Below are 21,791 nucleotides of genomic sequence, written 5' to 3' on the forward strand. Positions count from 1 at the left end.
TTAACACCGCGTTTGTCACACCTTAATTATTGAAAGAACTCGAGGTGAAAAGGAATAAAATGCAACACGCACCTTTAATGTTTTCTGATTGTTTTATATTCTTACACAGCCATAAAACTTATATAAATAATAAATAACATATACATAGTAAATGTAGGTAATCTCCAAAAAATAAGCTTTGACTATCACTTAATGCATTCACTCACCATTATCTTTCACAACTGGTGTGATCAGAGTCTAAAATTTCAAATATCTTACGCTGTTGGTCTGTATTCCTGGTTGATGCTTTCCAAAAATATGAATGCGAGTAATAAAAGTGTAGACCCCAATAAATCGCCCATTGCCGTTAAATATGGTATTGCGAAGTTGTCAGGATCGATTTTGAATTTCCACAAGGTGTGAACCATCAGATGGGCACTGTAGAGGAGGATTAGAAGCTGCACGGTGCTCACTGTGAGGTACGACGCAATGAAAGGAAGGCGCGCCATGAGGGCCCCATCGTTTGATATTACATCAGCAGTCAATACGAAAACTATCTGCCCTGGTATTGACATCGCCAGAAGGAGCCTTGCGGTTTTGGCCGGGAAAACTGTAAGTAGTGTTTATATAATATCTCTACAACAAAACGTCGAAATCGGTGGTAGCCATATGCAGGGTATTAGGTTTTTTTGGCTCGTGTACTATTTCATGCTTTGTATGTTTTTTTTTTGAACACCCTGGATGAATACTGATACTTAATTTAAATATCTTCTTTGATTATTTAGCTTTTTGGTATTTTGCAGTATATTTGTTGAATTTGTAAAAATACCTCTCGATACAAATTTGGAATGTAAAGGAAGTAACGAAAAAATCATGCGGCTTAGTTATCAATTAATTTCTTAAAATAAAAATAAATCTAAACGAAAAGAAAATCATAAAAACTGAAAATGGCCTGCCGTGACGTGAAAAAAAGTGAAACTTGGCCACCCTGTGTATCGAAAATGGCGCACTTTTGACCACGCGTCTATTAGCATTTTTAAAAATTATTTTGCGAAGCACTGTCGCTCCCTGAAACGTCGCCACGATAATATGTTATACCCTGTATAAGAGATATAGTCTGCGTCCTTTCGGGTAATGTAGAAAACTCGGAGATAAGACCATTTTGTAAGCAAGTATTATTTAAAGAACGAATTTTAATAAATATACCGAATGCTAAAGTTTTAGGTGTTTTCCTTGCATTTCTTCCGGTTTTTGAGTTGCGCAGTTCAAATTTAAAATTTGTTATAGTAATACTGATATTAATTTATTATTGTCAAATCTGAGAAAGCCCAGAAATTATAGTGAAACTGCAAAAGTGTATAAATTCCAATAATTCCGACTTAACCAGAAAATTTCATGCCACAAATTTGGAAAATATTGAGTGTAATTTGCTCGTAGATACATATTATTTTGTAAACTTACCTCCTTTTAAAAGAGCAGTCCATGGTGCCACCCACTGCTTAGTATGGGGAGGAATAACACCTTTTATTGATGTTTTATGAAGCATAGTGGATGTCCTGCTCGCATGCACTGATACTAGATTTCCTCCAATGCCATTTATGATTGGCTGGAATGTTACATAGCCAGGGAATCGATCTACTGCAAGGTCCAGGACTAATCCTCCACCTCTGAAAACAATTCGTCTTTTTAATTGAAGCGATTTAGGCTAATTTAGATTATCCGTAGTAGCTTTGCCAGTGATTTCGGTTGCAATTTACACGGTCTGGAGGCGCATGTAACTACACTGTGTATTACGCACATATGCCTGGTGAAACCAGTGAGTAGAAACGTAGTTGCCACTAGCTTTTCCTTAGATGTATGCTTATTGGAACTATCTAGACCTTTCCTTCTTTGAACTTTTTTCTAGCTTTTTTAACTGCCCTCCCGGTACAATACGCAGGTACTTTTTCGCCTTAACTTTTTACATGAACTGTTACTTTTCATCTAGATACCCTATCTACAATAGCTTTTCCTAAATAGCCTTACTTAACACTTACCCGCTGATGAATAATGCACAGAGCACTGGTGTCCATCCCTGATATAACACAGCTTTCGTGTATTCATTTTTTCTCACTATCAACACCCAGGCAGGCAAGATCACCATGATGTATACCCCAACTATCGTGAACATTACCCATTGATGACTATCTGGAAAAGTACATCACGGTCATGCAATTTTCGATAATATTTCCGAAATGGGTTGTTGCAGTTAAGTCCATATGTTCGCTTGGAGATATAACATACACCCAAATTAAGTCGTTTTTTTGCATAAATTGATTCATAATTTCTCTGTTGTCTCTCTTTTGCACAGATTTAGCAAATCTATACACATTTCGCTTTTTGAGTTAAAACATTTTTTTTTAATATTAATTAAGGAAAAAAATCAATACCCATTAGAGTGAATCAAATTCATTTTGATTGGCGTAAATTTCCAGTATGTTTACCATGAATGTTGTAAAGGAGCCTGGCCCAGCTAGAGAGCACCAAAAGTGAAACCACATCTCCAATACTTGCAGCAAATGGAGTGGCCAAATTATCTGGATTCAGCTTAATGCGATGGGAGAGAAAAATAACGCTAATTAACAGGAAATCTGAAAAAAAGTAACATTATCATCGAGTTCAAGTGAATGGCTTTTTCAATCATTTCAACAATTCAATCAGCTCTTGAACAAGGAATTGCAAGCTAGTTAAATACCTACTGATTATTGTTATTGTGATAACTAGTAGATAGTAATCTACATGTCGCATACAATATCATTTGATATTTGTTTGATGCCGACTACCAATAGAGAAATATCTACAGTCGACGATACAAAGTTGAAATTGTATAGATTATTATCAGACAAAAGATATCACGAGAACATCCTAAGTCTCCTAAGAGTGATGAATATTATCGGTAGATTAAACCAGTACGCACCTAAGGTGAAACAGGACAACGTGGCCGTCAAAATAGAGCAGGCCACCAAGAGATACACATGGCTCCATTCAAAATTGCCATTGATAATGGCAGATGCGCTGATAGCAAATAGTGAAACGATGCACGAAGCCACAATTGCCTGAACCTAAAAGAGCATTAACTTCTATTTGATGGCCCTCGCAGGAATCCTGATTACGATTTACCTGAACCAGACCTATATTTCCAATGATCATCTTGAGCACTTCTTTCTTCTTTTTCATATTGCCTAAGTTGGCTTGCGTGGAGAGCCTAGATGCTAGACACATGTCTAAGTTGCCTTTCAGACCTAGTAAGGAAGGAACTAGGATGTATAGTGCCCCTACTTGGTTGAAAACTTCATATTCCTTTAAGAAAAGACATGAAGAAAGTGAGAACAAATTTATCAGGTTGCTAGAAGAATGAAAAATGTTCAGTTTTATTGCAAAACCGAATCGAAACCGTTTCGACCTTAATCAGCTATAGAAAACGGCGTTCTTACCTCTACTTTTCCTAGAACTATTCCCGCTCCGATGGTCCCGATCCCAGCTATCATGAATGGGATGAAGATCTGTATAGAGACCGAATACCATTTTTCTTTTTTTGGTGACGTTTCTATTACTGTGTCTGTAGATAGTACAGATTCTATGGACTTCTGTTTGTCAAAACCTGGAAGAAAATAACGAGTGCAGAAGAATGGTACGAATAACCTTTACTCGTGGGCACATCGGGTTAATTCAGGTTAGTTCGCGTTCAATTTGCAAAACCGTAAGTATTCGAAAATGCTCTGAATTACTGACAGTGTTTATTCTCTCTTCGCCTAAGTCTTTGTGTCTTCTGTCGCTGTACCTGTTATTTTTAATATACATTTTTCTCCTACCTTTCTTTCCATCGGGATTTTGCTCGTTCTTAAAATTGAAGTCTGGTGAGAGGCTGAAAATTGTCGGCACGGTATATTGGTTGGAATCTTCGTTTGCTTTCTCGGAGTAGTACCCCGCACTCGTATCGTTCGTAGAATTAAACATTTCTGGGTTCTTTACATTCATGGCTGAAACGGTGGGACAATAATGAAAATTAAGAATCATCATTTCAAAATCAATACTTCTAGTTATTGAAGTATTATGCCAGATAAACACGTTCATAAATCGTATCTGCTATTATCTACCATCAAATAACTGAATACCATTTTTTTTTTAATTACAGCATTTATAACGGTCCTCATGGGAACGAATTTTTTAAATGCTCGGGCATGGGTCAGAAGTCCTGAATCCTGTGAGACCTCTCACGCTTCCAGACACACACACACAATAGTGTGTGATTTACTCACCTTCGCATTCTACGAAAATTTCTCACACCCTAATTAATTTTAATCCGTGTTTATGGTTCCCATGTAAATAAAAGTTGAGTAATGCTGTGTGTAAGATATTTCCACTGTTTATGCAGACTATCGCAATTTGCAGATGCCCGATTATTGAGCTAATGCGTTTAAAAAAAAAACTTTTAACGGAAATTAGTCGATTGCTGTTTTATCAAAAGTACTCCTCGTCTCTGCACTTAGCCGCCATGGAATTGAACGAAATGAAACCGAACATATTCTCTCATATTATATTCATTAATAGGGGCCGAAGGGCTGCTCCGGTCCATTCAGATGGGAAGTCATCGGGCAGAGATTGATGAAACTGAATAGTTCGAACTCAAAAGAACGCTCATGGGACACTGAAGATAACGAAAGTTCTATAATTTTGGTATAATTATCATTAAAAACACACACACGCACAGACAGCAATTCGCCCTTGTTAGTAGATATGAGAGGAGTTGCCTAATTCACTGACTTCTGCCTTGTCCGCTAAAAGGCGATGGGCACAATCGCCGCTCAATCCTGAGGGATAGCGCCATCATAGTTCTAGGAATAGTGATACTCGGGGATTCACTGCAGACAAGGGTAATTGCACACATGGTAATTATAATCACTTAGGTATAAACTTTTACTGTTTCACTGCGGAGGGTTTTACTGCCTGCGGGAGTTACTACTCGGGGGTATGGCAATGCAGTATTTCCAAAATTAAGACGTCTCACTTCGGAATCTCGAAAACGGTAGTCGATGCAGACTTACTTAAATTGAGGAAAAGTCGCGCGTTAAAATAAGTAGTTTCATGGTGCGACCAGATCCGCAAAGATACTTTCGGTTTTTTAGTTCGTTCGAAAAAAACCGAAATTATCGAATTTCCCTTTTTTTTGCACGAATTATGGCAAGATGCTCCTATGAAAGCGCAGAAGAGGAACAGGTACGATACAGAGAGGCCCTTCAGCGCATACCCAGGAGATAGAGGAGAAGAACGTTATTTATCCAAAATTTGGTTGCGATAAAATGAGTTTAGGAGATATTTGATAGATTAGCTCACTGTCTCGTCGAAATATGGTCATACCAAGGTACCAACGATGAAATTATTGATATTCCATAGATTTTTGGCGTGAGAAATACCGTGTAGAAGTATGCGAGATAATTGAAAATAAATGCACTAAAATAACTTACTACATCATTGTCAGTACTCCAAGGGCATCGTAAATAACAAACATTATCGAAAAGCTATCGCACCTTATAATAGTAAGGTGTCCAGGTAATTGTTAACAAGGGCAAACGGAGGGTAAATGAGTGCTTCCCTGCGTTGCTGCATAGTGTTCGAAACCCCCAAGTCGCCTCACCTGTGAAACCCGTGAAACCTGTGAATTACATGGATCGATAGAACAACCTCGGGAGTTTTCAGGACTTATTTCCGCATCCCGGGATTTTCGAGACTGCTAATCCCACCGGGATTAGGATCCCGGGACTGTAACTCCTAATTATTAAACTCTAATCATCTGGCGCGAGCATCCGACTAAAAATACTCCTGCAAGTACCACTTCACAACTGCGGGAAGATACTACATATTAGAAAAGCGAAGAAGTTGCTTACCTACTTGCTTATCTCGCATCTGTCAACATGATCACTTAATTAGTATAATCTGATCTATGACATATGAATATCTACGTTTACGTTCATCATGAGAGGCAGGTTAATGAATATGGTACTAAGAATCGACTGCGACGGCTACCGATAATTTGCTATTGAAAGATGGTTATAATATGAAGTTTTATATTCGCTTAGCGTTTATAGGTATTATCGTGACTTTAATGACACCAATTTTACGTTACTGTTTCAGAAGTTCCAATACTTGATAAAAAGTATGTTCCTTCCAAAGAGGAACTGTTAAAAGCAAGTAATAACATAGATAACATTGTAAGGGCAAACAATACTTACGGAAAATTATTATTTTTAAAAATGGCGTCGCCTCGCAATTAGTGCGATCGTGTTTTTCAAATTTAATCAACTTTTTCTAATCGAACGAAATACGACGAAAAACTTGAAAACTTGCAATCTAAGTACAGGGTGTTCTTTAACAATGTACGGACGTTTCAAGGTGGTATTCTACATGGAAAAATAAGGATAGCTCATCGTTTAAACTATGTTCCAAATTACTCCGTTGCGAAAATGCAGGGCCTCGAAGTTTTAGGATGCAAAATGGAACTTGGTGAATATCTCCGAAATCGCTCGAGATATTTCAATGAAATTTCGCATGTAAAGAAAGATTATAAAGGGACGTTAATTGCAACAAAAATACGCAGTTCAACGTAAACTTATTCAAAACTATTTTAATACGAGAAATAAAACAATAGAAAATTGAATACGTTACGGGTTGACGTCATAACGAAACATGAATTACAACTTATTTCAATATTTGGGAAGAAAAAGAAGATCCGCCACTGATTTTTGTAAAAATGAAAATAGTTAAAAAAGAAAATTTGTTATTGTCATTGCAATCTGTTCCTTTTTCCATCTTCAACACTTTTTGCAAACGTTTTTTTTTGTTCTCGTTACCTGCCCATATTACATTATGATGTCAACCCACAATGTGCTAAATTCTCTATTGTTTTATTTGTCATATTGTCTTTATTGCAATTAATGCCCCTTTATAAACTATCTTTACACGCCCAATTTCGTTGAAATATCACAAACGGTTTCGGAAATATTTATTAAGTTCGAAGCATTTTGGAACGTAGTTTATAAAACGAACTATCACTATTTTTCCATGTAGAACTCCACCTTAAAATAACCGCACACCATTAAAGAGCACCCTATATAGCGCCGATCGTTTCAAATTCGTTGTCTTTACGAGGTACCCTAAGCACCATTGAAGTTTAACGCACACAATTTTCGCTATTCCAGATGGAAAAACTGGACTTCCAACTTAGACAATCTTCCTTCGCCACGAAACGAAAATTCGCATCTCATCCCACTTTAGAATGGTTCACGTGTTAATGGGACAGTCCGCCCATTCAAAGTAATTGGAAGCTAATGGAACGGTCTGCCCATTCAGAGTAATTGGAAATGCTATGTCCGAAATTCAAGTGGGTGCAAAACTTGATTAACCTGAAAAAGGTCAACTGGATTGCCTTTATCGAATTTTGAGTTGGGTCGTGATGTAACAGAACTTCACTCCCTGCCTACCGCGTGTCATGTCCTATAAATCCTATCGTTGTCTACATCTCGTCTTTTTTCCCCGCAACTGAAGATGGCTGTTTAATGTCGTTTGACATTTTTGTGCATTTTCCTTAGTTCTTTCTAGTTTTCATTACATTTTCTTCTTTCTTCGGCGTCCTCAGCACAAATATGCTTCTTCATTCTTTTTTACAAAAATGTTTACCAAACGTACATATTTGGACTATAACCACGGACATTGGTGACCATTGTGGTTATGAAGATAGTTTAGCAACATTTTATGATCTCTGATAATACAAAAAAGAATTTATAGCGGGAAAAGAACTGTTCTATAAAAATCCTTTTGTCTGGAGAAATTCTATACACATTTGGTTTCAAACAGTACCATTTCATTAAATAAATTATTTCCTGTTAATTATTTACATTACGCTCACATCATATCTATTGCTACCTTTGTCATAGCTTAATATGAGGCTTTAGGTATTAATTTACAGGGAATTAGAATTAGAATTGTGTATGCCACCTATTACTTTACTGCTATTAGGAAAATTATACAATTATATACATGTTCAAATTGATTTAGTATACAGTGCGTTCCAGGTTGCTTACGAGTTTAATAAAAAAATCGTAAGAAATACTGGGATGATTAGAGGCCCCTTAGTGACTTGGACACGGCGTGTTAAAGCTGGTAATTTGGTCCGTGGCGGTCAAGGCAAAATGAGGGCTGATCTCTAAGGCCCTTTCACCGGAACGCACATAACATGACGTAAAATTCGGCCTACATTCTCAAAAAATCATGCCAATATGAGGAATAAGATAAATTAAACTTCTTTAGTTCTTCATGTCGATCGCGGTTCGTGAACTTTTCCTAAATTCATCCGCTGTTTTCTCCACGAACCATCATGTTCAAATTACTCATCTATTCGTTAGTTAAATTTGCTCAGCTTTAAAGCAGAGCGGAAAAGGTGCTAAACATGTTCCCATTGTCTCGTCTGTGTTGACTATCTGCTTCAAAAGATTAGAAAGAGCTCAGACGAGTCACAGAACCAAATTAAATGTTCAGAAAACGATGATTTAGCATTTACCAAAATGGAGTCGAATTTGCTAGTGCTCGATATTTCAATTAAATGGCCGAATATCATAATGAGCCTGGGGGAAAAAATTTGCTAAAGCTATTGGAAGAGATATTAAGTTCTTTATTCGCATAATACTTGATATAACGCTGATAACAATAGAATTTTTATCAAATAGCTCATATACCTGTTATTGATTATTCAGTTTTAATGAAGTGGTCATACTACCTGACCACTTTCATCCATGCAAAGAGCTTTGTCCCTTAAAAGTGAGTGCAGATCTTTCCACCTCGTTTAATTATTAGTTTGAACGAAATATTATACGCTGTTATTACCATTTACCGCTTATTTATTGTTTTACCGGATTATTACCGCTTACCTGTGTTGGTTGAATACCCGCAAATATGCTAGAAAGTTGCAGGGCTTGGAGAGCCGTCGTGGGAGAAACAAGGAACGTGGAAAGTGCCAATTCCCGCATTCGTCTGAAAATGAATAAAATCAAAAGCTAAGTTAGTTATCTGAAATTGAACTGACCTACATGAACGTAGTTGGAGAAATTTCTAAAATGATATGAGCTTATCAAAACGATGAGAGTCTGCCAAAAATCGAAATGGGTAAATATATATTTAGTCACGTTCATTTAAATGAGATAAATTCACATGTATGCAAATCTGTAAAGACTGGCGGACTTCTGCTATCTTAACTACAATCAAATGAAAATGGTGCAGCCTTCTGACAGGATTTTGCATTGATAACTGTAGAAGTCTGGACCGAGACCAGTCTTCTGTACACGGAATCTCATCGCGACCTTTGTATTGTTTTCCTCGTTGCATTTAACCGGTTTTTACTGGTTTGAAGTGCAGATGTTTCGAATTACCGAGGGATCTCATAGTTGGTAGTGAATCTAGGGGCCATTAGGTCCATGGTCACAGCAGCGTTAAGTTTACTTGCAATTTGCAAAAGTTTCTGTTTGAAATCATCCACCTGTATGGTGACAGTCCTTGTATTTTCCAACTCCTGGTCTTCATCACCCTGTAAGATGATTTTATCAGTGCTACGTCAATGAATGGTTACATCAGATCTCGTGTTTCAAGTGAGATCGAGTGATGTTCAGGTCATCTTGACTTGATTTTTGTTTGATATTTTTCCTGTTGTAGCCCGAAATAGGTATTTCTCCTGCATGGTCACGAGCAGCGTGTGGCAGACTCGCTTGTAGTTTCCATTTTCTAACGTTTCTTAATTTGTTTTTATTGCCTTTTTAATTTATTTGCGATGTCTTCTATACTCAGGACGTCTAATATATCTTATATGGCCACTGACATCCTAGAATAAAAACGGTTTTACGCTCTTGTTGTTTATTTTTGGATGGCCTTCAAGCTCTTTTCGTTATCGATAATACGAGCGATGCTTGAAAATTCTCCTCAAATAATTAACCATTGTAGAGACGACGCATGACGTAGATGAGTACTAAATGTAATTCTTGAGGGTGCTTGAAATGAAGATTATAATTTCCTCCTAGAGGACTTATGTGGAGAGGTTCATTGCACAAAAATAAATTATTACGTAGGATTGATATTCGTATTACATTGATTGAACTTAGAATGGCCAATTCAAAAATAACTGCGAAACACAATTGTCATTGATGTCTACGTTATATTTATCCTCTAGATTTTAGATGGTGTCGATCGTGTGTAAAAGTAAGGATAAAGTTACATAACCAAGCACACGAGTTCCCGCTTTCGTTCTTGAGTAAATGAGTGTGCAAGGTAAAATTTTTTTCCACCCGAGGCAGTAAAACGGCACTTCACTGCCCGGGGAGTAAAGCGATGGAGTCCATTTGATTTTCTAATTATTCGAATACCGGGACAGATAAAAGAACTTTTGATTAGTGTGGGGGCAGAATCGTTTACAACTCTACAACTTTTTAATCATTCTGTAAGCGCAATAGAAGCACCGGACAATCTATCATCAGGCGTTTTATCAAATTCAACATAGCATGAAATTTACAGCAGCTGCGAGGATTAACATATCTCTGCCGTGGTGTTAAAGGGATTATCGTTTATTGCTAAAACATCTGCCATATTCTCTCTTTATAGAAGCTAGATCATGTGGTTTCGAGTACTGTTTCAAGTACTATGTCAAATACTGGCACATCAATATATCTCTAGTTTTTATAGCTTAATTAATGGGATTTTAATGTGCTACATGTTCTACGGGAAAATCAGGTAATTCATTATTAAGTGATAATTACGACAACAGTAAGCTTGTTTCGCGTGGATCTTCCGAAACACCTTTCATCTATCTTGGGAGGGCTGCAGCCCACCGTTCCTTGCGTTCAACTTCAGCACAGATATCTTCCAGTCGGTGCGGTAACATCAGCCCTCCAGAAGGCCTTTCTTGTAGCCTCGGAAGGCCGGAATTTTCCCGAATCTTTTTGGGATCCCTTATTGGGGGCTTACGCTCAGGTATCATTTTCCCAAATTAAATGCGACCGTAAAAAGTACCATTGCGCCGATATTTTCTGGTTTTTTCACGGGCAAGAATGTATGCGCCACTTCCCGTTTAAAGGGCCTCGCATGTGAGCAGGACGTGAGCAATGGAGATTGGAGGAACAATATTAATTTCTTTGTCATCACAGCGATTCGTGCTCAGTCTTAATGGAAAATTTAAAATGACATATTTTTTTCCACTCACAGGTTCAGTTTCTGAGGTATTTCTGATGAAACTCGAAACTCCGAACTACCGCAGACACATTATTTTCAATTTGAACATCACGGTAATTTATCTCGGAATACAGCTCATGGGAAAACCTAATAACCTCCGAATTGGAAAAAGTGACCCTAAGTATCAGTTCCGTTGAAAATTCAACAAAACATTATTTAAGTGCTTGAGCCTCGCTTGATTGATCATAATATTGAGTGTAAACGTGAAAAGACCAAACAAAAACTCAAACCAAAAACCGAGAGAAACCGGTCACCCACTTTCCAAGTTTCAACAATAGTGTTATGAGTATTACGCAAATCTAATTTCAAAGATACGATTGACCCGGTGTGATTGCGATTATTTCCGTTTCGACAGGTATTAGCTAATTGTGAACTGAGACTAATTTGTTTGATAATTTGTCGTTTTTGTTATAAAACTTGAACTTGAACTTAACACTAAAAAGTATCTTGCCACAGTACGTTAGCAGCAGTTTTCATAAATTGCGTTTTAAATTTTGCACTAGAAACCATCTGGTTTGAACATTTCCAGCTCTAATGGAAAACTCACTTGTCAAACTGCAAACACCGGGCTCTGTGACTACACATTGACTACAAGAAATGTATGTCCAATATCAGCGGCCTTACCAACATTTTCACTTCTGCCGACACGTTGCGGCCATTCTTGATAGTCCAGATGTTCTTGACGACCATATGGTATACTATCCTGGGATTTTAACCACTCCAAATTTGCCAAAAGTCCACGATTTTCCACGCTTATTGGCTCTACCTGCAGTGGCCCACCGGGTCGAATGTCTTAAGGAGATCAGGAAATACCACTTCAGGAGAGAGTTTTCCCTTTGCGAACACTCAGGACACGCAATTACTACTATACGCCCCCACTAATTCACCATTTTACCAACGTACGTAAATACATAAATATAACTGATTTACATAAAAATGCAATGAGTAATAAAGTGTTTAAAAAATGTAACTTAATAACTAGGAAATGGAATATGGGACGTATTGTTCTCCCATGACTAAGTTTAGTGCAAGTTGCATCAATATCTATGTGAGGTAGAGTCCATATTGTTCCGAGCCGTTACGATCATCTAAGTGAGAATTCAGGCCAGAGGAGTTTTTGCATGCGCTCTTGGTGTACATAATGAAAAATTATTGATTTTTATTAAAAAGGAATTTAAAAAATCTCTGCGAGCCGCCCATAAGCTCCCTTGCCATTCGAAAATCCGAGGAATCGTTTGGACTCAATGGTCTAAACGAAACCTCATTCTGGGTTTAGGGTTCGAAAAGACTGCTACCGGGGTCACCCATTGTTCCATCTGACCAGAAAATAAACACTCACTAGTCATGTTCGTTAATTGTAATTTTGTCCATTGTGTGACATTCAATACATTTTCGTTCACACATCTTCACTCATTTTTATGGGAAAAAGTTATGTCTCTATACGTGACGTCAAAGGTGAGGGGGGGAGGGGGGAGCATGTATGACTACGAATCGCTTTGGGAATTGTCTCGGTCAATTGATCAATTCTTGACACCAAACCGCAAATATCGACTATTGTTCTCTTACTTAAAATATGCATTGAAACGTTGTCCATGTCCATCTATCTCTATTATTTTATTTAAAATTGTTCGGTTGGGAACTTTTGTTACACTTCAGATACCTAATTGTGATTTATGGGCTGTTCGAACAATGAATTGCGCAGAATTTTGCATTAATGTATGAACGTTTAGAGGAAATTTTTCAATTAGGGATTTTCCAACGTCTTGCTGAAAGGCTTCAAAGGGGACGTTGATGAGTAGCGTGAAAAGGTATATGAAAAATTGGAATAGAGCGAGTCAGGTTTTCGTAAATTTTCTCTTCTTGGGACTCAAAAAAAATATATTAAATGGCTCCCTTATATAATAATTTCTCTTTTTATCTCTTTATTTTTTAATTTCGTCTTATCACATCAATTTCGAAAATTATCTATAATCAGTGCTTACTGACTTTTGCTCGCTTTCTTTACTGCACTGTAACACACGCAATTAACGATGAGTGCTTCTGCGTCTATATGATCTATTCAATTCCACAGAGTCGAAATTCATCAAAAAGGTGTTGGGTAATAAACATCTGAAGGCAACCGTTCTAGAAACAGTAGTTTTCTTAGTAAACACCAATGTAGACCATTTCACCAGATAATAAAGATAACAAGTAACTCTGCTGTTTTTACTTAATTTGAACGATAAACTGGTTAATGATACAATAAACTGATAACATCTGTTTTTCTAAGAAAAAATGTGTTCATATAAAAGAATATCTGTTTCTATTGTGCGTTTCAAAAACAGCTACATCGCTCAACTACTATCGGTGAAATGGAGAAAACTCAGCAGCGGTGAGATAAAAGAATATCTTAAGAAATGGGAAGTTGGCATGTGCTTATTTCAAATAAAAATCAATTTCGCAAGAAAACGAAAACAAGAATAAAATAAAACCTAAAAAATGAGAATACGGTCAGTAAACTTGAAGTTTTTCCGAAATTTCGAGATGCTGGATCTATCCAGGTTTCCAAATACCAATTACTGCTCTCATTTGGACGTGAGTGCAAAGCGTCTCGCCTTTTCCGCTCTGATTTCTCCATGGGCCGATATGGAGCCTTTTTAGATTGTTTTTCGGGTTTCAAGGTGGGCTAATTTATTCTGGAGAGTTTAGATAGATTTTCGTGTCAACTAACATCTTAATTTGTTGGATTTTAGTTCCCTTAAAGGCTCCTATGGATTTCATCCATGCGGAAGGGGGCCTAGCAGGTTGATGTTTTTGTGTGTTTGCACTCTTGCATAGCAATAAGTATACAGGATGTAACAGAACATCACGCAGATAATTCAGGGGGTGATAGTACTCGAAAAAATAAGAAGAGGCCGCTAATATACCCACGGTCAAGAAATCACCATTTTTGATGTACAGGGTGTCAAAGTTTGACTTTCTTTTATTTTTTGCTATTTTTTTTCGTATGCCCAAAGATAACTCAACGAAATTTGAGTCCCTGTGTTTTTCAAGAGTCTCTGTAAGAAAATGTTAAAATCGTTGGTCTCCATATACAGGGTCTTATGTTTTCCTCGGTCACGCGTTATTTTTTCCTCCTTAGCTTTTTTTGAAACGCCCCAAACTTTTTGATCTTTTGCGTTACTCTCGTATTTTCCACCCTTTTCGAAAAAAATTGCGTAAATGGCTACCGATACACATTAAGGAAGGAGTAATGGAAGAAAGAGAAATTCTGAAGCATTTCTTAATAATGAATCATATGTCTTAAATTAGTGAATTAACAGTGAAAGTAGGTGAATCTAAATAAAAGCGGAATTGTAGGAACTGCTGATAAAAAATGAAGAATAAAACAAAACCTGAAAAAATAACTTGAACTTTGTCACCCTGTATACCAAAGATGGTGCGTTTTTGACTATGGGTATATTAATATTTTCTTCTTATTTTACCTCAAACTACTACCCCCTGAAGTATCTGCGTGATGGTCTGTTACACCCTGTAGGTGCGGTTAAGTAAACGAACTTAAATCTAAATCTATTTAATCTTACTGTAATTAGAAACATTACTACGTCGCCTTTCTAGTTAATATTTAAATATAATTTTATAATGCCAATATCTACCGTGACTTCATTATGTAAAATATTACAACCATTTTATATCATTAATTTTCAACAGGTATATAATCGCTTTATAACAATCACAGTTTTTACTATAAAATAATGAGGTAACATACCAGCTTCCTGTCGAAAAATTAATTAATCTATTTCCTCTCCTTCTGCTCAGTAATGAAGCTATAGCGGTAACTAGGCAGCAGAAGCTACCAGCAATTTTGACTTTTTGCATAGTAAAAAAACCAAAAAAATTCGTCGCAAAACCTCTTAAGGCAAAAACGACGTAGATAATGAAAGTTAAAATTTAATAATAAAGGAAAATACATATATATAAATATACATATATGTGCATCATTTTCATAACATTTCATTACGTTACTCGTGGCTTTCTGATACACGTAGGTGAAAAAACAGCGATTAAAAGTCCCTGTTTTTTTCCAAAGAATACGTGTCAAGTGTGTTTAATCACTCAAGATGTCATGCTAATCTATCAAGTAAATAATTGATTTATATTGAATAGGGAATGTGATTCTTGTAGTTGTACAAGATGAGCATCCGTCCAAACGAATAGCAACAACAGAAAATTTGTTGTTCAAGGTGCCATTAGCTGATCAAAACTGACGAAAGCCATGTGGTTGGTTCGAAGATTGTGCTGCTTTTTGGTGTCGACCAATTCCCTATGGTACTTGTGACTTCTATAATAAAATCCTCATTTCCTTCCAGTTTAAATCAGCTACAAATTCGTGCACATTTCAAGTATTGCACTTACTCAAATTAAGATATACTACGTAGGAACTGATCAAGTGCTGATATAATTGCGGCTTATTTTGACTTTCTCTCTGTACCGCGAATGATTAGAATTTTCTGCTTGAATAATAATCGTGCTCCACATTAGAAAATGACCCCGGAAATAGACCAAGATTTTAGTTAGATTTTTTGGTGGTGAGGAGATGATCTGAGCGAAGGCTAAAATACGGTTTCTTTGTTCAGTATTTAAGTGTTATGAATTCCCTTTCATCTATCTTAACGAATTGTTATAAATACCTATGCGTTCTGGACAGTCAGAAGCACAATGCAAAACACTTACGACTCAAATAGCTACTATACGATATACTGTTAAATGCGACAAACACGAGCCTTGACTGTCTTATCGGTCTTTTCTTGAAAATATATATGAATTATCTACATTTTCCAAACGAGTTTTATTGTTAATTTAAATTACCTGCACCGCACATAATTTCCCAATTCTCGAGGCAAAAAAACCAATTAATTTTTCTTTTTGTAATTACACTCAAATTGCGTTGACTTTTCAAGTGTGTCTAAAGAGTCGACTTATCGCACGGATTAGGTTGCGTAGAAGGTGTACTTTAGAGATTCTGGCAATAATAAATATGAATTAAAGTAATAAATCCATCAAAATTTCAATGTTTATTTCGCAGATAAGGAGTTAATTTGGCGATTATCTAAGTGATACTCTATCAGAAGCCAGTGTTTAATTTGAATAATTTAAGTTTAATATCAGCGGATAATTCAAATCTACGCACGTGAAGTATGTCCACGCAACGCTGATTGACAAAATCGATTTGGTACCCGCGAGGTCTCCGGTTAAAACGACAATTTTTCTTTCTTTCGTGCATCACAGTTAATTTCAATTATCCTGGATGCATTCGCGGAACCCACGAGGAACCGTCGCCACGATCCCTACGCAGCGCCAATGACTTCAGCCCCTTCGTATTTCGCTATTTGAATATTCACAGAACCCACGAGGAATCGTCATCACAATTCTCACGCAGCGCCAATGACTTTTAGCCCCTTCGTATTTCGCTATTTGAACATTCACAAAGTCCACGAGGAATCGCCGCCATGATCCCTACGCAGCGCCAATGACTTTCAGCCCCTTCGTATTTCCCTATTTGAACATTTGCAGTTTGGGGAGCAGCGAAGATTTACCCTTTTGACGTGAAAAGGTAAATTGAACAACGAAAGAGACGTTAATATTTCATTACCTATGGCAACACTTCATTACCTATGGCGACATTTCATTACCTATGACAATACTTTATTACCTATGGAAACACTTCATTACCTGTGACAACATTTCATTGCCCATGGAAACACTTCATTACCTATGACAACAATTCATTATCTGTGGCGACATGTTATTGCCTATGGAAACACTTCATTACCTATGACAACACTTCATTACCTGTGACAACATTTTATTGCCTATGGAAACATTTCATTACCTATGATAACACTTCATTATCTGTGACGACATGTTATTGCCTATGGAAACACTTCATTACCTATGACAACACTTCATTACCTGTGACGACATGTTATTGCCTATGACAACACTTCATTACCTGTGACAACATTTTATTGCCTATGACAACACTTCATTGTCTGTGACAACATTTCATTTTCTATGACAACACTTCATTGTCTGTGACGACATGTTATTGCCTATGACAACATTTTATTGCCTATGGCAACATTTCATTACCTATGGAAACATTGCATTAGCTATTTGACTAACCACGCAACGCTATAAAGACCTATCAGAGGTCCTCGTTGAAAAGGTGTTCATATGCAAGTGTTACTCGAGGGAAGTCACATGGCTTGAGATAACTTTTCCATGCTTAACATGTCACCAAATAGATAATTAAATCCGCAATACAGGTTTCGCCACATGTCCAGAGTGATAGTCTAAATGCTACTTTTACCATGGATGCGTTTAACTCGGTGGCTTTAATTATTATTGAATCCGTTCAGGATGCACATTACTACTTAGGACTATTTTAATGTGGTTACTTTTAATAAACGATTCGAACTTGAATGTGACCGCATCGACCCGAAATCTCCTTTATAGGTAAATAATGATTAAGTGGATGGGACGGATTATAAAAAAATCCCGCAAGCATCTCGAACAATATATACCTACGTGGGTGCAGTGGTCCCGATAAGCTCACCTCATTTATCGTTCTTCGAAAAAGTGTGCTTCTATGTTGTTTCTGAGAGCAGAAGAGGTATTAAATGGCCTATTATACCCCTAATGTTTCAGCTTTGAAAAATTCAGCAGCTCGTATGACGTAGCTGTTATTTTTTTCTATACCCGTTTCTATCTCGGTTATCGTTTTCAGGTGAAAACAATCGAACAAACACCTTTGTGTAGGCTGAACGGTACCGGGTCGCGAAGTGTTGTCCAGACTACTCGCCCTTCAACGTTAGAATTCGCGCTCGGTTAAATTCGTTCTGGTTAGTTCAAATGCAGCGGTCGTCTTAAAATTTCCTTATATATTGTCTCCTAAAATATGTACGTATATATGTACGTGAATTGAATTTTTTTTTTACATTACATGCATATTTATCAATAACGCGATATAAAAGTACCATTCAGCATCGATACAACCCGATAAATTATATTGCAAAGGTTCTACCAGTAAAAAAAATAAAAACAATGTTGTTTGACTCTTAGAAATGGACGAAATAATAATTCAAATATATATTGGGAAAACACTAGTAATAAAAATGAAGATATAACTGTAATTTAAAACTAATGGGTATTTGTGGTAAACCGCATTTATTGACTGGAATCCATTTAATATTATTTTTATTAAACATGTAGGTCATGAGGGGCTAATTTGGTGTTTTGCCTCACATACAGGGCAGACGCGAAACAACGAGAAATTCATGATAGCAGAAAGTTATTAACAATTTTTTCTTTTTTTTTTTTGTTGTTACCGGTAGTTAGCGCATCTCAGTACAATTCATTCATTACTCCGCCAAACTTCAGTGTTTTTAATTTGACGTGCATTCACAGCACGGAAGCCAAAAAATGAACTTTGCTTAAGTGAGTATTATTCTTTAAATTAGTAAATTTCGACTGAAAAATACGCGCGTAAATCGCATTCGTGACTTTCTAAGCTTCTGATGAGAGCTGACCGCTGATCAGGCGCCGACGAAAAACTCTCTTCGATTTGGGGATTGATGGCTGTGCGCTAACAAAATGTGCAACGATCGACAATTTTGTGACCAGAAAATTGACCATTAATTAAAAAATTTTTCCTGGTCTGCCCCAATTGCATAATTGCCATTTTTATGTCCGCATCCAAAGTATTTTCAGCGGAGTCCACGCCGGAATAAAGTGACTCTTCTCAAACGCGAGATGCCGACTTGGTTAACGCTTCAGGCAGTCCGATCTCAGGAATACTGAGGCAATCGTAAAACGTTCATTATCGCACTTAGGCCCCACATGCTTAAGAAACCTCACGCCAGTAATTTGCCTAATAATTTGTCACATTACCGAATCAAAAAGCTTTCGTAACATCAAACTTGAATTTTTTTTATACCATCCTAGGCGTATTTTTAAATATCTAGCCAAGCGTGTACCCTATAAACACTCATAAACATTAACCAATGCGACAGAAAAAACGATAATGTCGCAATTATAATATTAAATTATTTACAGAGTGTAGGTTTTTTGTGCCACTCTATACAAAGTTGGTAAAAGTAAATATAGGAAAGTTGGTTAATAGTTTTTTAAGGTCCACTTACAATAAAGCCGTTTCGTGATCTAAGTGGACAAACAAACTATCAACCAGAAGTTCTTTAGTAATTTTATGGAGCTGAAAGAGGCCCATGACCTCAATGACCAAACTTAAATCAAATGGATCAAATGGGGCGTTTTAACCAAGACACCCGAGTTGGGGCGCGCTAAACCAACGGTGCCATTATTTTTTAGAAAATTTGTTCTGCGCAATTTAAAATTTCACTTTATCCTTGTGGTTGTTCGATACTTCACAAAATATCAAAAAAACAGGTTTCACTTCATAAACATCATAATTGCTTCTAGACTGAATTCCCTTCGGACCGGCCAAGACAATCCAGCTCCCTTTGCCTTTCAACCGCTCTCCGGGAGCATTTTCGAATGCAATTTGATCGTAACTGTGTACGTATAACCCAAAATCCTTTCCTACGCCACTGCCCTGGATTCGAGTCACTATATTTCTCAGGCCCAATTCGGAAATTTCAGCTGGAGCATCATTTTTGGCTTGGCCCAGGGACCTTCGATACGTCACACAAATGATTCACAATGGTTTGTTTATATTCATCGTGGTTGTCCCCTGGTACCTCCGGCCAAAAAAGGCCGAAATAATCCCATGGCTAGAGGCGAGACGCGAAATATGGCGGTTTAGTCATAGGAACGTGGTACATCGATTTGGAGGAAATCAAATTGTCTCTGAGCGCATTTGCTAATATACAAGGTGGCCTATTGGATCGAACGCACTTCACGCAGGTTTTTGCAGGTGTCCTTCCAGTTATACCGGAACTGCATACGGTGCGTCGAAACACCTCGATAAAACGAGGCATTTTTTTTTTATCTAACTTTATGAAATATTAATTATTGAATTTGTGAATTTAATCGTTTTTAACACGTTAGGTTTGATCGCAACAAATTATTCCGATCCTTAATTTCGGAGGCTCCTACGGTGCGCGCGAAATCAGAGAGCCCGCAAAAAGCACGAGAGCTTCGAGAATTATTGTAAAATGCAAAGCTAAAACTGTCACACTCTAAAAGCGCATATTAACAAATTTGAGAATGTAATCAGTAGGACAATTGAGCCATTTGCCTTGATGGATGATCAGCAGAAAAATGCCATTATCGGCTGCTGTTATTGTGAAATAGATATATTACAAAAACGTCACGGAAAGCGAATGTAAATAGGGATTTTATTAAAATTTTACGGGTTATATTTCAAATCGAGATAGGAAGCTATTTCTGGTTAAATCGGAAAACCAAGGTGGCGATAAAATCTCGTAATTTTAAATTTTACTGAGGTCCGTAACGGGAATATTAAGGGAGACGTAAAATATTTACAATTACCTTAAGGGAAGTGCGTCGGAAAAACGAAGTCAATTAAGTAGTTCGAAGACCGCACTATTAGTATGCGCAAATTGGAAGAAAGTTTAAGTAAAACCGCTTTGTGAAGAAATTTTACCGAAACAGTGCGGAAAAAAACACTTAATCGACCGAAAAAAAGTCGAAGCGTCGAAAAGGTAAAAGAGTAACAAAGCGGAGAGAATTCGTCGATTAAAATCGCAATTAAAAACGGCACGAAAGCAAAAACATTTGAATGAAATTCCATTTTCGGAAAAAAAATTATCAACCACAAAAAAGTGAGCTACGAAAAAAATTTTAAAGGGAGTGAAAAAATTATTTAAAAAAAAAGGACTTACTTTACGGCGGTGAATACAGATCCAAACAGCCGACGTTTATCAATGCGCGAAACCTACGTCAAACTAACTAACAGGTGTCAGTAATTTGCTCCCACCACCCCACTCTGGTTCAACTGGAGTAAACCACTCTTAAATACATCAGATATCTATCCGATTTAAACCTATCTCGTCAAGGTGTATTATAATGGCTGATTACTGTTCAGAGCCGGATTGGCTCACTGAAATTTCGAATCGCCTTTCGTCTGATAACCGTTACGTCGATATGTTGATTACCGTAAAGACCGCACCTGAAGTGAGCCTATTTCAAGGAGACACTTCAAATTGTGACGTATTTAATGTTTGTGCTTCGATATACATTTATAGTTTCACCTTAACATCAAAACACCAATTATTGGGGATGCGACTTTAAAGAAGTCGATTTCGATTAAGGTTCGCGCCACGTCCCAGTAGATAACTGTTAATTATTTACGTTTTATTAATATTGTTATAATTATAATTGAAAGAGGCAAAACTAGAGATGAGCGCGAGGAAATTCCGAAATGAAGAGTATAATGGGAAAGGGACCGAAAGGAGACGGGAATGCGATAGGAAGCGCGAAAATGCCACGAGAACTGAAAAAACCGAAACAGTTCTAACGGTTCG

General features: G+C 37.1%; 1 protein-coding gene across 8 annotated transcripts; it reads right to left on the reverse strand.

Moving 5' to 3' along the window:
• Positions 1–73: 73 nt before the first annotated feature.
• LOC136350519 (solute carrier family 41 member 1-like) lies at positions 74–21,296 on the reverse strand. Of its 8 annotated transcripts, none has more exons than XM_066302302.1 (10): positions 21,150–21,296; positions 8,940–9,042; positions 3,831–3,998; positions 3,453–3,619; positions 3,139–3,318; positions 2,936–3,080; positions 2,463–2,609; positions 2,016–2,166; positions 1,441–1,646; positions 74–589 (listed from the first exon to the last, which is right to left on the reverse strand). In XM_066302302.1, exons 3-10 carry the CDS (start codon positions 3,994–3,996, stop codon positions 255–257), a joined length of 1,497 nt encoding a protein of 498 aa, XP_066158399.1. In that variant the 5' UTR covers positions 3,997–3,998; positions 8,940–9,042; positions 21,150–21,296; the 3' UTR covers positions 74–254. The 8 variants fall into 8 exon arrangements, with proteins under 8 accessions (XP_066158399.1, XP_066158401.1, XP_066158400.1 ...); XM_066302304.1 differs by lacking the exon at positions 21,150–21,296 and adding an exon at positions 15,954–16,071; XM_066302303.1 differs by lacking the exon at positions 21,150–21,296 and adding an exon at positions 11,908–12,179.
• Positions 21,297–21,791: the final 495 nt, after the last annotated feature.

Source organism: Euwallacea fornicatus, chromosome 3 (assembly GCF_040115645.1).
Source record: "Euwallacea fornicatus isolate EFF26 chromosome 3, ASM4011564v1, whole genome shotgun sequence".
Lineage (NCBI taxonomy): Eukaryota > Metazoa > Arthropoda > Insecta > Coleoptera > Curculionidae > Euwallacea > Euwallacea fornicatus.

Coding starts and splice junctions, on each gene's coding strand:
- LOC136350519 (XM_066302301.1), bottom strand. Junction 2,610..2,935: donor GTTGTCCTGTTTCACCTTAG/GTGCGTACTGGT, acceptor ACTTTTTTTCAG/ATTTCCTGTTAATTAGCGTT. Junction 1,647..2,015: donor TGTGCATTATTCATCAGCGG/GTAAGTGTTAAG, acceptor AATTGTTTTCAG/AGGTGGAGGATTAGTCCTGG.